Consider the following 12,874-nt stretch of genomic DNA (forward strand, 5'->3'; position numbering starts at 1 on the left):
AGTCCCACTACAATTTCACCTTTGTGTTTGCTCTTTACAGCAGAGCCAACCCAGCCGTCTTCCACATCAAGTAGTGGGAACTCCGACGATGCCATCCGCTCCATCCTGCAGCAAGCCCGCCGGGAAATGGAGGCCCAGCAGGCTGCCCTGGACCCCGCCTTAAAACCAGCACCACTATCCCAGCCCGACCTCGCCCTCCTGACACCCAAGCTCCTGTCTGCCTCACCCATGTCCACTGTGTCCAGTTACTCTCCTCTGGCTCTCTCCCTGAAGAAAACTTCCGCAGCGCCCGAGGCCAGTGCCTCGACTCTGCCCAATAGCCCTGCCCTCAAAAAAGAGGCCCAGGATATGCCTGGACTGGACCCACAGGGAGCAGCCGATGCTGCACAAGGAGTCCTGAGGCACGTAAAGAGCGAGCTGGGCCGTGGCAGTGGGTGGAAGGACCACTGGTGGAGCCCTGTGCAGCCCGAGAGAAGAAACCCCACCTCTTCTGAAGAGACAAAGGTTGAAGAAGCAGGCAGTGGGAAAGAAAAGGGCAGCAGCCAGCCGCGGGCTGAGCGCAGCCAGCTCCAGGGACCTTCATCGTCATCAGAGTACTGGAAAGAGTGGCCCAACGCCGAGTCCCCGTACTCCCAGAGCTCAGAGCTGAGTCTCACTGGAGCCAGCCGCAGTGAGACACCCCAGAACAGTCCTCTGCCTTCCTCCCCAATTGTGCCCATGGCAAAGCCTGCCAAGCCCTCAGTCCCTCCGCTAACCCCTGAGCAGTACGAGATCTACATGTACCAAGAGGTGGACACCATTGAGCTCACCCGGCAGGTTAAAGAGAAGCTGGCCAAGAACGGCATCTGTCAGAGGATCTTTGGGGAGAAGGTAAGGGATTGCATCTGGGAGCTGGGGCTCCCCTCTCTTCTCAGGGCTTAGGACTAAGTATCCAATTAGAGGGTGTGACCAGTACTCATTTTAATTGACCCAAGAGCATTATGTGTCATTTACTTCCAACCTTCATAGACCAGGTTCTGGGTTAGGCTTCCCACCTTGTGCCTTCCTGTGGACCTCTCCACTATACTGTGGAGTGGCTGGAAAAGCCATCATGTGACAGATAAGGAACTAAGGTTCAGGGAAGTTAACTACCTGCCCCAAGCTGGCAAATACTATGTCCAGGTCCAGCCTCCGCTGCCAAGTAGAGCCAAGAGGCACCTCTGCAGGCCGTTTTGGCCAAAGATAGGTTCTGGCCAGAGAGGAAAAGTGCTTGCCCAGAATACATACCCATAGTACCCCTAGCAGAACTGCCTAGGGTGGTCCTTGTTTTTACAGTATCCCTCCCTGGCTCACGAAGATATAATTATTTAAGGGTAAGCTTCCAGACCTTTCTTTTCGTAGCACTTCCCAGGTGATAACTTCTGATAATAGAGATTTACCATGCCTGTAAAATCTAAAACATAATGCCCCAATATCATTTTAGATTGAGTAATGAATTGCTAAACATAACTATAAGTGTTCCACTCACCTGGAAGGCAGCCTCGCAAGGGAGCACGTGACTGGATCAGCAGAGGTCCCAAAGGGGCCCATGTCACTCACACCCACCCCTGCCCTGCCCTACCTTTAGCACAAGTGTTTGTAGCATACTATGCAGTCCATCTTTACAGTGTTTGTGAACTCTTTGTCTTGGTTTTGCAAAAGGTGATGGGGGTGTGTAGAAAGAAGGATGAGAATTTAAAGTCCCTTGAGAGTTCTAGTTCAGTGTTTTAAAAATATCATTTGAGAACATTTAAATAGACATTTGTGCTCATGCCTTAAATTTAGCAAAGACTTAATAGTGTTGCACTTGTTTGGCCCATGAGTGCAGTTTATTCTGGAACTTGAGAACTTTTCAAAGAATGATCGGATGCGGCCCCTAAATATCCCTGGGCTGCATCTGTGTCCTGGGTGGGGTGTTTGTGCCTATACATATGTATGGCCATATGTGAGCGTCAGAATACTCGGCTGTGTACATGCAACTTGTCGATCATCTGCAGCTGAACGTTACTCCCAGACTAGCTCCCCGTCCCCACTAGCTCACCTCTGGGCCCCTTCCTATGAGCAGGATGTGAACAGGGAGAGTGACCCTGGGCAGATTAGCCTGGCTTTACTTGTCCCTCCGTATCCCCACTCCTGCCTTTTGAGGGGTCCTGAGCCCAGTACTCCAGCCTTTCCTGGCAAAGAACAAGATGCTCTCCAGTGCTTTCTCCTCAGTTGTCAGGGTGATAGCCCTGCAGGATCCAGACCCTTGAGCAAAAACACAGCCCCCATCCCTGGGAGCTGGAGCTGCCACCATAGAGGTAGCCTGCTTAGAACTCCAGCCCTGGCCAGGTCAGCCCACCAGTGAGCATGGAGAACTTACCTCCCACCCCGAACTGTCACTGTCTACCAGGCCATGGTTCTGTGCTCAGAAGTCAGCCCCAGACACGTTCCCTTACGTGCCCTCATTGCACCCATGACCCTACTCAGCCATGTGTGCAGCACTAAAGCACCTTGAGGTGTCATGGGCACTGATGGCCATGTGTCTCTGCTTGCCACTTCAGGTGCTGGGCCTGTCCCAGGGCAGTGTCAGTGACATGCTGTCTCGGCCAAAGCCATGGAGCAAGCTGACCCAGAAAGGCCGAGAACCCTTCATCCGGATGCAGCTCTGGCTGAACGGCGAGCTGGGCCAGGGCGTGCTGCCTGTGCAGGGGCAACAGCAAGGGCCAGGTAAGGGCAGCCTGCCCAGAGGAACGTGGGGAAAGCCCAAGCCACCATCTCAGCAAGCCTGGCAGTGGCAGCTCCTGCCTTGTTCGAGCCACTGCCAGGAAGGGGGACAGGATCTATTCAGAGAGGCAAGCACCCCCACTTAGCTGCTAGCTGTCCTGAGAGACAGAGAACTTGCCCCTCCCTCCAAACCTGTTGTCATGGGACTGACTTTAGTTTTTAGAAGAGAGAAGATTGTGCCTGGCTAATTTTATAAGCAGCAGAAAATGAGTTACCAATTAAGAAAGTGCTGTTTATACATAAATATAGGTAAAAGTCAAGTAGCTAAATCAGGGAATTAGGAAGGAAAACCAGCCAAAGGCACAGAAGTAAAAGCATCACAGGCAGTGGCTTCCACCTGCTTACAGCCCAGGGCCTTGGCTCTGTACAGGCAGTGCTTTCCAGGCCTGTGTGATCCCTGTCCTGTCATGGGGTCCTGACCCTGGCTGTGAGCTATGGGAACCTCCCTCCCTCCCCTCTTACTTAGCCCTTATGGGGTCTCCTGCTATCCCTTCTGATAACCTCATTCAGTGAGGAAGCTCAAAGCCCTGAGCTACTTCCCTGCCTAATTGTGCCTTTCTCTCCTCTAGTTCTCCACTCAGTGACATCGCTGCAGGACCCCCTCCAGCAGGGCTGTGTGAGCTCAGGTAACTACCCCACTTCTGGTTCATGTGAAATCTTCCACTGTTTTTTGTGATCTCCTTCCTCCAGCCTGTACTGGGATGACTCAGAGGGTTCCCTGGATCTGGAGCCAATGAGCTGAGAGTACACTCTCCTGTCCCTCACCCTGGCCACCACCACCCTGGTTCTCCATCTCTACCATGCTGTCATTTTGCAAGTCCTATGGATAAAAATCATACAAGAAATGTCCTTTGGGGATCAGCTTTTTTCACTGGACATAATGTCCTTAAGATCCAGTCAGTTCATAATTTGTTCCTTTTCTTTGCTGAGTAGAGTCTTGTGATGCACGTGCACCCCAATATCTATTACTGTTTATCTATCGAGGCACATTTTGTTTGTAAGTTTAAGCTACTACAAATAAGATTTCTATGAAGTGTAAGAAGAAAGAGTACAACATCCTGCTGGTACCTGAATCCCTCCTTGGCAACCTTTCTAATGGCAAACAGAAGAGGTGACAGCTGAGAGGAGAAATTGCCATGATGTTTATATACCTGCTCTGTCCCTCCATTCCTCTCTTGGTTGGCAGGCATGAAGCCCTGTGTTCAGGGTTGAGAACTAAGTCAGAGGCAGGGTCCATATTCGGGGGCTTCTGGTCTAACAGGAGGAGACAAGACACAGGCATCGCTATCCCAGCAGGATTGTGGTAGGAACATCTCATCCATTTGGAAGACCTCCAGGCAATCTTTGAGTAAGAGAATACAGGGCAGATAGGGTATGAGCATGAGGTAGCAGGAGAGAAGACCCTGAGGACAACTCATGGTGTGATTGGATGGAGAGCCAGTGGTGCTCAAGAGGGGCTGAGGCTGAACTGCAGCCTGGGAATAAGTGGCAGGTACAGGCTGAGAAGCCTGGGCCTCCTCTCCTGTTGGCCTTAAAGAGCCTTGAGGTCTCTGGTCATACCTGTTCTCTCTGCCTGAGGCCTCCCAGCTGTAGCACCAAGTGTGACCGCCATTCCTGGGCTCCTCCTGCATCCCATCCAGCCACCGCTCCCTCTTGCTGAGCCCACAGTGAGAGCCCAGCTTTTCTCACCCAGCTCTCAGGAACAGCCGGCATCCCGAGCCGTTCTCCTTTTTTCTTTTCTTTATTTTTCTAAATATGTTGATTAGTCTTCATATCCCATTGATTCATTGAAAACACAAACAAAGCTAAGTGAGGAGCATGAAGCCCGCCAGCTTGCTAGGTTTACGAGGGGACACATGTACAGTGAGGGGAACAGCTGGTCGGCCTCACAGCGGCTGCTGCCAAGAGATCCCAAACCCACGCGCAGATGCAGCCAGAGCACAGCGCTGGCATCCAAGTTTCCAATGGAGGCTTTTGTGGTTAGCTGTTCTGATTTGGTTTTGTCCAAAACAGTAGACAAAAGGGCATACCCCACCCATACTATGGTTCCCACCACTGGACTTCCAAGTGGGGTGGCTGTCCACCTGAGGAAGGGTCAGGTGCCTGCATTCTCACTTCATTTCTGAGTTCGCCAATTAATTAGCAAGTGTCAGAGACCCCCATAGCCCCAGCTCACATTCAAGATAAGGTAGGAAAAATAATGGGTGCAGTTGTTTGTGCTGGAGTTTTGTGGACATTTGCATGGAAAATTAGCCCAACCTCTGCTCTATTGGGATGCTGGCCTCTCCCTAAACTCCCGAGAGCATTGCTGCCCCATCAGAGGCAGGGCTGAACTTGGCAAAGTGGGGCTGATGCTTGGTAGAGCAGAACCTCTTGTTCCTAAATAAAACACAATCTCCTCAGTCCAGGTCTCCCATGATCCATGCCAAAACCTCCGTGTCTGAACACATCCTTGAGGAAGGACTTGTTTTTGCCCTAGCAGATCAGAGCCACCATGCTAGAATGTTTATATGACAGTCACATTTCCTACCTAGGTAAAGCCTGCTGAGCTCCTAAGAGAAATGCAAATATTTATAAAATATAGACTTACTTTATAGGATAAAATCATTTAAAACTCTTGGGGCATCTGCAGATTGAAAGCGAGATAGAGGGAGGTGAAAAGACTCTGCATAAAGCAACATAGCAGAACTTGCCAGTCGCTTTTGCAAAGAGTTGTCAGATGGGCCTCTCTCCATGTCACCCTGGCAAGAGGAAAGGTCGGCCACAGGCCCAACACTCTTGCTGTCAGTCAGCAATAGGGAGGCCACCAGGAGAAACCATAATTAATGGTTTCTATGGAGAAAAATGAGAAACTCTTTCTTAAGCACAAAGAGAAAGGGGGTTTTATATCATGGTAGTAGCTGAGCAAAAATGTGTCTCTGGTCCAGGAAGACTACAAGGTGCTTGTCAGAATGCAAAAGAACTATCATAACAGTGACAGGATTGGAGGTGGTTTGAGACTTCTTTATTTTATTTTTTAAAATGTTTCTGAAAGTTAAATTATCTATGCTTACAGTGTATGAGATTTAGATTTTTTTTAAATGGGACTATTCTGTTTTGGTGGTATCAGTAAATCCTTGAGATTGATGACTAAGAGATTCTGGACTCTTTCTTGACAGTTTAAAAAAAAGGAGTTTTCACTGTGGCTCCCCTCAAAGGCAGAGGAAACCTCTGTCCGGAGGTTCCCACCAGATTCTGATTCCTTCTCACCATGGCTACTACTGGAATCTGTCCTAGAGGCCCTTCAACTCAGAAAGATACTCTGTCCTGGGCAGCAGCTCCATCTGTTTTCTGGAGCATGCTAGACACAGGTGGCTTCAGGAAAGTGATTCCAACCCACACCTGGTTTGTTTCTGGACAGTGGTGAGACATACAAATCAGGTCCTGAGAATCCAAGCACATCTCCCAGGTGCTTTGTTGTTTTTTGTTTTTATTGTTTTGTTTTGTTTTTTGGAGTGCTGGGAATTGAACCTGGGGCATTCTACCCCTGAGCTATACCCCCAGCTGTATTTTTTTTTTTTTTTTTTGATGGTGGTACTGGGGTTCCTGGAAGCCCTTCTACCTCCGGGCTACACTCCCAGACCTATTTTTACATTTTTATTTGGAAACAGGGTCTCCTAAGCCAGCGCACGCGGCTGGCTTCGAGCCTGCGCAGTCCTCCTGTCTCTTGCCTCCCAAGCGCGGGGATTACAAGCATGCGCCACCACGCCTGGCTCCAGCTGTATTTTTTATTCTCTATTTTGAAACAGGGTCTCACTAAGTTGCGGGGGGCAGGCTCACTAAGTATCTGAGGCTGGCCATGAACCTGCAATCCTCCTATCGTAGCCTCCCAAGTACTGATTACAAGTGTGCATCACCATGCCTGGCTAGTAACTTCAGGACTTTGAAGACCTGCCTTGGACCCACCTGGTCAGTGGCACCATCAGTGATGGCTCAGTCTCATTGCAGAGCTCCTGGGGCCACATGGAAGGGCTATGTGCTTCATTGCCATGGTGATCAGGTACCCTGAGACCTACATGGTCTCACTCATCTAAAAGCAAACCGTGGACTTAGGAACCTTCTCACTAACAAATTCCCATGTGCTCTTCCGGGCTGGCTCCATGGCCCCTTGGCGTCCTGGCTCCTTGGGGACCCATGTGCCAGCTTTGCTGATCAGTGTTACACTAAGGAGAGAGAAGCCCAGGTTTCAGTTGTGAGTTCGCCTTTTTCTTCGCAGTATACGTGACCATTTCAGAGAGTGTTGAGGATGATGGCTCAGGCATTAAGGAAAGATGGCATTTTCAACTGTCTGTGTCACTAGTACCATGTAGCTAGCTGTTCCTTGGAGGCAGTTCCTTGGAGGCCTTGGTAAGGAGTAAAGTGAGTGGCAGGCTCCACGCCATTCATGCAAGAAGCTTCTAAAGGGTGGAAGGGTTTTAAAGGACAAACCTTCAGCTCAGCTACCTGTTAATATATTTCCTAGCCAGGTACGGTGGTGTACACTTGTAACCCCAGTTCTTGGGAGGCTGAGACAGGAGGATCACAGGTTTATGGCCAACCTCAGAAACTTAGTGAGTTGCCTCTGCAACTTAGTCAGACCCTGTTTCAAAATAAAGAATAACAAATAGGGCTAAGGATAAGCTCAGAGGTAGAATGTCCCTGGGTTAAATCCCTAGTACTGCCAAAAAAAAATATGTATGTGTGTATGTATGTGTATATTCTGTCTGGGTCCTCCGACGTACTGTCGGCAGGCTGTCCAGTGAACCATGGCCCTTCTCTGGAGTTAGGCCTAAAACTCCAGCTCTTTCCCAGTGTGGCAGTCAGGAAATGTGGGTGCCAAGCCTTATGTACCCGTGGAGAATTCCACAGCTCCCTGTTGCTGTTGTCCGTCATCAGAGTGCCAGCTGCCTCAGAGATGACAGCTGCTGCAGGCTGGCTCTGCTGTGGGCGGCCTTAAGTGACATCACATTTTCAGGGCTGTGGGGACCTGTGGCCAGAGCCTCCCATCAGGGACAGGCCAGTGTGTCTTTTAATGTGCATCCTGGCTCTTGCTCAGTGCCCCCAGAAGGCCAGGAAGCTATGTCCAGGGTTTTGATGCCTTGAACTCTGCAGTGAGATTCTGCTAGTGTCTATCCTGAACTAAACAATCAGTTCCCCAGTTTTAATGACTAAACATCATATGGCTAGCATGATAATTGGAACAGAGGGGCTGATTACAGTCCCAGAAAAAATTCATGGCTAGAGCTGGTTAAAAAAACAAACAAACAAAAAAAAACTCTTTGATGGGCGTGGTGGCGCACACTTGTAATCCCCGCGCTTGGGAGGCAGAGACAGGAGGATCGCACTGGTTCGAAGCCAGCCTCGCTGGCTTAAGAGACCCTGTTTCCAAAAAAAATATATATATATATATTAGGTCTGGGAGTGTAGCCCAGAGGTAGAAGGGTTTCCAGGAACCCCAGTACCACAAAAAAAAAAAAAAAAGAAAGAAAAGAAACTCTTGAGTGCCATAGACGAGGTAGTGGTTGTTTGGGTGGTGGTTGTTGTTTTTTTTCTCTTCATTTTGATTAAATAAATCAGCAAAAGAATGAGTGGTTGTCTCTAGACAGAATGATTCTATGCCTCATCTGATCAGCTGTAAAGATTTGCATATAGCTGACTTGTACATGGCCATAGACAACAATCAAACACAGAAACAGGAAAGCCACTTGTAGACTAGAAAGCACCCCTCCCCGAGCAGGTGGCTGCTGACCATGTGACCTGGGACATTAGCTTGGGGCCCACTCACTGACAGCATAGCAGCCTATTCATTTCTTTCCTGCTTAGTGATATCCTGAACTGGAACATGTTTACTTTATCAAAGATGACATATTAAAAGAATTCTCCACGCCAAGGCTAGACAAGCCAGGTCTTTGGACCTTGTATGCCACCACACCCGGCTTGTTTTGCCTTTTTGTTGTTGGGAATTGAATCTAGGGCCTTATACATACCAGGCAAGTGTTTAATCACTGGGCCATAGCCCTGCCCCTGAGAGATACATACATAGATTGATTTTTAAGCAGTGACTTTCTGGGGTCCCCATGACAGCCAGCAGTGGTTGGTGCAGCAGGCTCAGAGTCTGTGCCAGGGTACATCCTGCCTCTGCCACTTAGTGACTGTGTGGTATTGCACAAATGATTCAAACTCTCAGTTTCTTCTTCTATAAAATGGAAATGATAGGGTTCCCACCTCCTAAACTGAGGAGGTTTGAATAGGTTCATATATAAAGCTTCCAGACAGCAGGGCCAACACAGAGTAAGCGCCCTTTAAATGTTGGCTTTTGAAGCTGGCGGTGTAGCTCAGAGTAGAGCGTTTGCATACTTGAGATCTTGGATTCCATCCCCAGCATCGCAAAAAAATCATCAAAAACAAACAGATGGTGGCTTTTCTGCTGTCACCATTGCAACCTCCACTACTGTCATATGTCATTTCATGGGTGCACCAGTAGCTGTCAATTAAAGTCCACGCAAAATGTTGGGCATCCGGCTTTAAACCAGAAAGTCCAGTCACCGCTGGCTCCTCTTGTTGAGACCCAGTGTGAGTGTCGGTCACTAAGTAGTACCACCAGGGTTTACTGTGTGGCACTGTGTGCAGCTCTCCAGATTCTTGGCCTCTAGAACTTCCGTTCCATCCCTAGAAGTCGCCTGGCCCTCCACCATTCCTTAAGTTGTCCCAAAATCTTGAGTAAGACAGAGGTCAGAGGTCATAACTCAGGCCATGTTGGACAAACTAGTCTGGAAGCAGGTGGCCACTGGCGAGCGTAAATGACAACCCAAACAGACCCGTGTGCTTTTGGTTGCTCTGCCTAATCCCTAGCACTGGTGCTACCCACATTTGCCTTCCCAGAAGCCTGCTGGACCCAGGCACAGCCTCTGGACACATCTCTCCCTTCTTTAAGAAAGAATTTACAGTACACTGAACATTCAGAAGCAAAAGTAGGTCATAGGAGAAATGAGGACTTCAGTTTTCAGTGGTTCAGCTCTGGGGAAGAATGAAGCTGAAATGCTTAAAAGTCCTTAGGTAATTTAATAAAAGCAATGAAGCCAGTGATGGTGCACACCTGTAATCCCAGTACTTGGTAGGCTAAGACAGGAGCATCTCAAGTTAAGAGGCCAGCCTCAGCAACTTATCAAGACCCTCAGTAACCTAGCAACTCCCCCAAAAAAGGGCTGGGTATGGCTTGGAAGTAAAATGCCCCTGGGCTCAATCTCTAGAATAATAATAATAATAATAATAATAATAATAATAATAATAATAGGAGCCAGGTGTGGTAGCACACTCTTGTAATCCTAATATTTGGGAGGCTGAGACAGAGTAATCGCAGGTTCAAAGCCAGCCTCAGCTACTTAGTAAGGCCCTCACAACTTAGTGAGATCCTGTTTCAAAATAAAGAACAAAAAAATAGAGCTGGAGGTATAGCTCAGAGGTAGAATGCCCCTGGGTTCCATCCCTAGTACCACAAAAAAAAAAAAAAAAAAAAAAGAAAGAGAAAGGGAAAATGTAGAGAAAATAAAAATGAGATGCATCTTTCATATGCCACATGCAGCAGTGATGTCTTTAATCCCTAATAAGTGGAAACCACCCTGTCCTTACAGATTGACACAAGACACAAGTGAGAAGGGATTTGCCCCAGTCGAGGAGGTAGAAGACATTCGGGTGGTGCCACATGAGGTGTCAGCAGGAGTGAGCACCAGGGCTGAAGACCTGGTCTCATAGAAGAGTTCCAGGGTTGGTTCCTGGAACGATATTCAGAAAGAAGTAAACAGGCTTCAGAACAAGGAACAAACTTGGGTTCAGATCACAAATGGCTCAAGTTTAAAAAATCAAGTCCATGGCAAAGCTAGCAATTGATAGAAAACCGGATGTGTCAAAAGATGTATTCCACATGGGGATGTATCCCATGTGCTGCAGCCAGGCAGAAATGGGGAGTGGGACCACCGACAAATCAGTGGCAACATCGGACCCAAAATGTAAAGGTTGACAGTGAATTTGGAATGTGTCTGGCTCATGATAAAGGAGCTATGCTTCTTTCAATGAAAAGAGAGTGTCCCTAGATCCTTTCCCTTGCTAGGGGCAGCCCTGCCTTTCACCTATCTTACCCTCCCTGCCAGCGTCAGGAGTCATCCCAGTACCTAGACCCCAACCCTGGGCACACTGGCCCATGGACCATGCCAGGCCCCCCAACAAAGGAAGGAGGAAGTCCCCAATGGCACTCCCCTCGATGGGTCGGGAAGTAGCCAGAAGGTGTCCATCTATGGCTTCATCTTGATTTTGTGTGTTCTTCTCTTTAGAACTAGGTTCCTAAATATAGCTCAAGTCCAAATTGGCAGATGTTGGGTTTGTCCTTTACATAAGGGCCAAAATTAGTCTGTCATTTGGCACCTAAATAAAGCAGCCAAACTGCCTTTGTACCATCTTTGCAATTAGGAGAGACTGAAGTTGCAGCATTTTATTTGATAAGGAAACTCTTTTGGAAGCTGCGGCTGTGACTCTGAAGCTGGAAAGCAAGGAGTAGGGACTCTCAGGGTCCAGAGGGACTGTCCTTCTCACAGTTATACCTTCTTGTGCCCGAGTTAAGGTCAGCGCTACTTCACATGGTCAAAACCTCATGAAATCAGAAAAGAGAATCAATACTCTCCAGAAAAAGCAGTTGGAGACAACAGCAATGGTTGACTCAAATTTTTGTAGGAAAAGAAAAATCTACCCCGTGTGCCCGGAGCTTGGGTTAGCAGAGGGACTCCCCAGGGGCAGCAGAAAGATGTTATAATCAATTACCACATCATAACACTGATGTATGATAATTACTGAGTGTTTCTCCTGAGATAGTGCAGCATTTGGCTGGGATGCAGTTCTTTCATGGTCCACTGCCTGATTAATATGCAAATAATAGGCTGATTGCATGATGAATGCAGAAAATGAGTTCGCTGATAACAGGAGCACTGAAGCGGGGAGATGATAAATTACTTTTACTGACTGTCCTACATTAAGTACCCTTTCTCAACAATTTCATCACAAATTAAGTAAAGCAGTATGAAGAGATTAGGAGGATGTGTAAAATAATGTATCTTAATCGCTTTTCTAATACTGTTGCGTATAAGGAAAATGTCACCTGGTTCCTTGTAGGCCCATATCAGTTCACTCACCTGCGCATTGTGTGAAAGCAGAAAGCAGCCGCCACACCAGCCACGGCCTCTCCAGGAACATTCTGTCACAGCCGGGATCTCATTACTCACATACTGGCTGGTAGCATCATTGAAAGGGGACAGGCTGCTCTGGGGTGCACAGAGTATCCTCTGCGCAGATGGACACTTCAAAGCCTGCTGCCCACCAAGTACTGGGGGAAAGGAGAGTTTCTGAGCCACAGGCCTAGAAGGCTCAAGAAGGGAACACTATTCAAAACCACCTCGGAGCTCCTCTGACTCTTGAGAAATCTGGGAAAGTCAATTCCACTATCAGAACAGCAGTGTGACCACCCACCAGTGTGTGAGTTGGGCAGGTTTGCCCTAAGCCAGAAATGAGCCCTGGAAAAAAAGAGGAGACACGCACGCACACATACGCTCACAGTAATTAATCTTTGATTACAGCAAGGCAATTTAACTAGAGAGTTTGTTTTTTCCCATCTCAGTAATATATATTTAGACTGTTTGTGTGACATACATTTTCTCTTAATGCACAGGGACACACTGATCAGTGTTCATACACACAGCTGGCTCAGTAATAAGGTTATTGGAAGCAATTTGAAAGCATTATTTCTAAATCGGCATGGATCTGTAGAAAAGCCAGACCAAGGCGAGCCCTGTGCCCCTGATATGGAGCCAACTGTGTCACCCAGCGTCACTTTGCAAGTCATGCCAGCCTATGACTTCCCTTCCAAATTTGAATTGTAATTTCAGCAGGGGTTTTAATTTTTAATATCCCCAAACCCTGCTTTGATGTGCATGTTTCCTTAAGAGCTTATAAAAGATACTCAGGAAAATGAGCCCTGAGGGAAAGCAGACCGGCACCCCAAATCCTTTACAGTGCTCCTCACTGCCCA

The 12,874-nt window shown here is 48.1% G+C and overlaps 1 protein-coding gene across 17 annotated transcripts in view; it reads left to right on the forward strand.

Moving 5' to 3' along the window:
* Positions 1 to 12,874, forward strand: part of CUX1 (cut like homeobox 1) — a gene marked incomplete at both ends in the record, with an annotated part of 398,444 nt that overhangs the window by 330,834 nt on the left and 54,736 nt on the right. For 8 of the 17 annotated variants that reach the window (XM_080702654.1, XM_080702657.1, XM_080702655.1 and 5 more), the window contains 3 exons: positions 41 to 870; positions 2,562 to 2,727; positions 3,354 to 3,410. The exons of the other annotated variants lie outside the window; for them this stretch is intronic. In XM_080702654.1, the coding sequence (XP_080558780.1) occupies positions 41 to 870; positions 2,562 to 2,727; positions 3,354 to 3,410 (1,053 nt within the window). The remainder of the gene's footprint in view (positions 1 to 40; positions 871 to 2,561; positions 2,728 to 3,353; positions 3,411 to 12,874) is intronic. 17 annotated transcript variants of the gene reach the window in all.

This window comes from Muscardinus avellanarius (assembly GCF_963383645.1).
Source record: "Muscardinus avellanarius genome assembly, chromosome: 10".
Classification (NCBI taxonomy): domain Eukaryota; kingdom Metazoa; phylum Chordata; class Mammalia; order Rodentia; family Gliridae; genus Muscardinus; species Muscardinus avellanarius.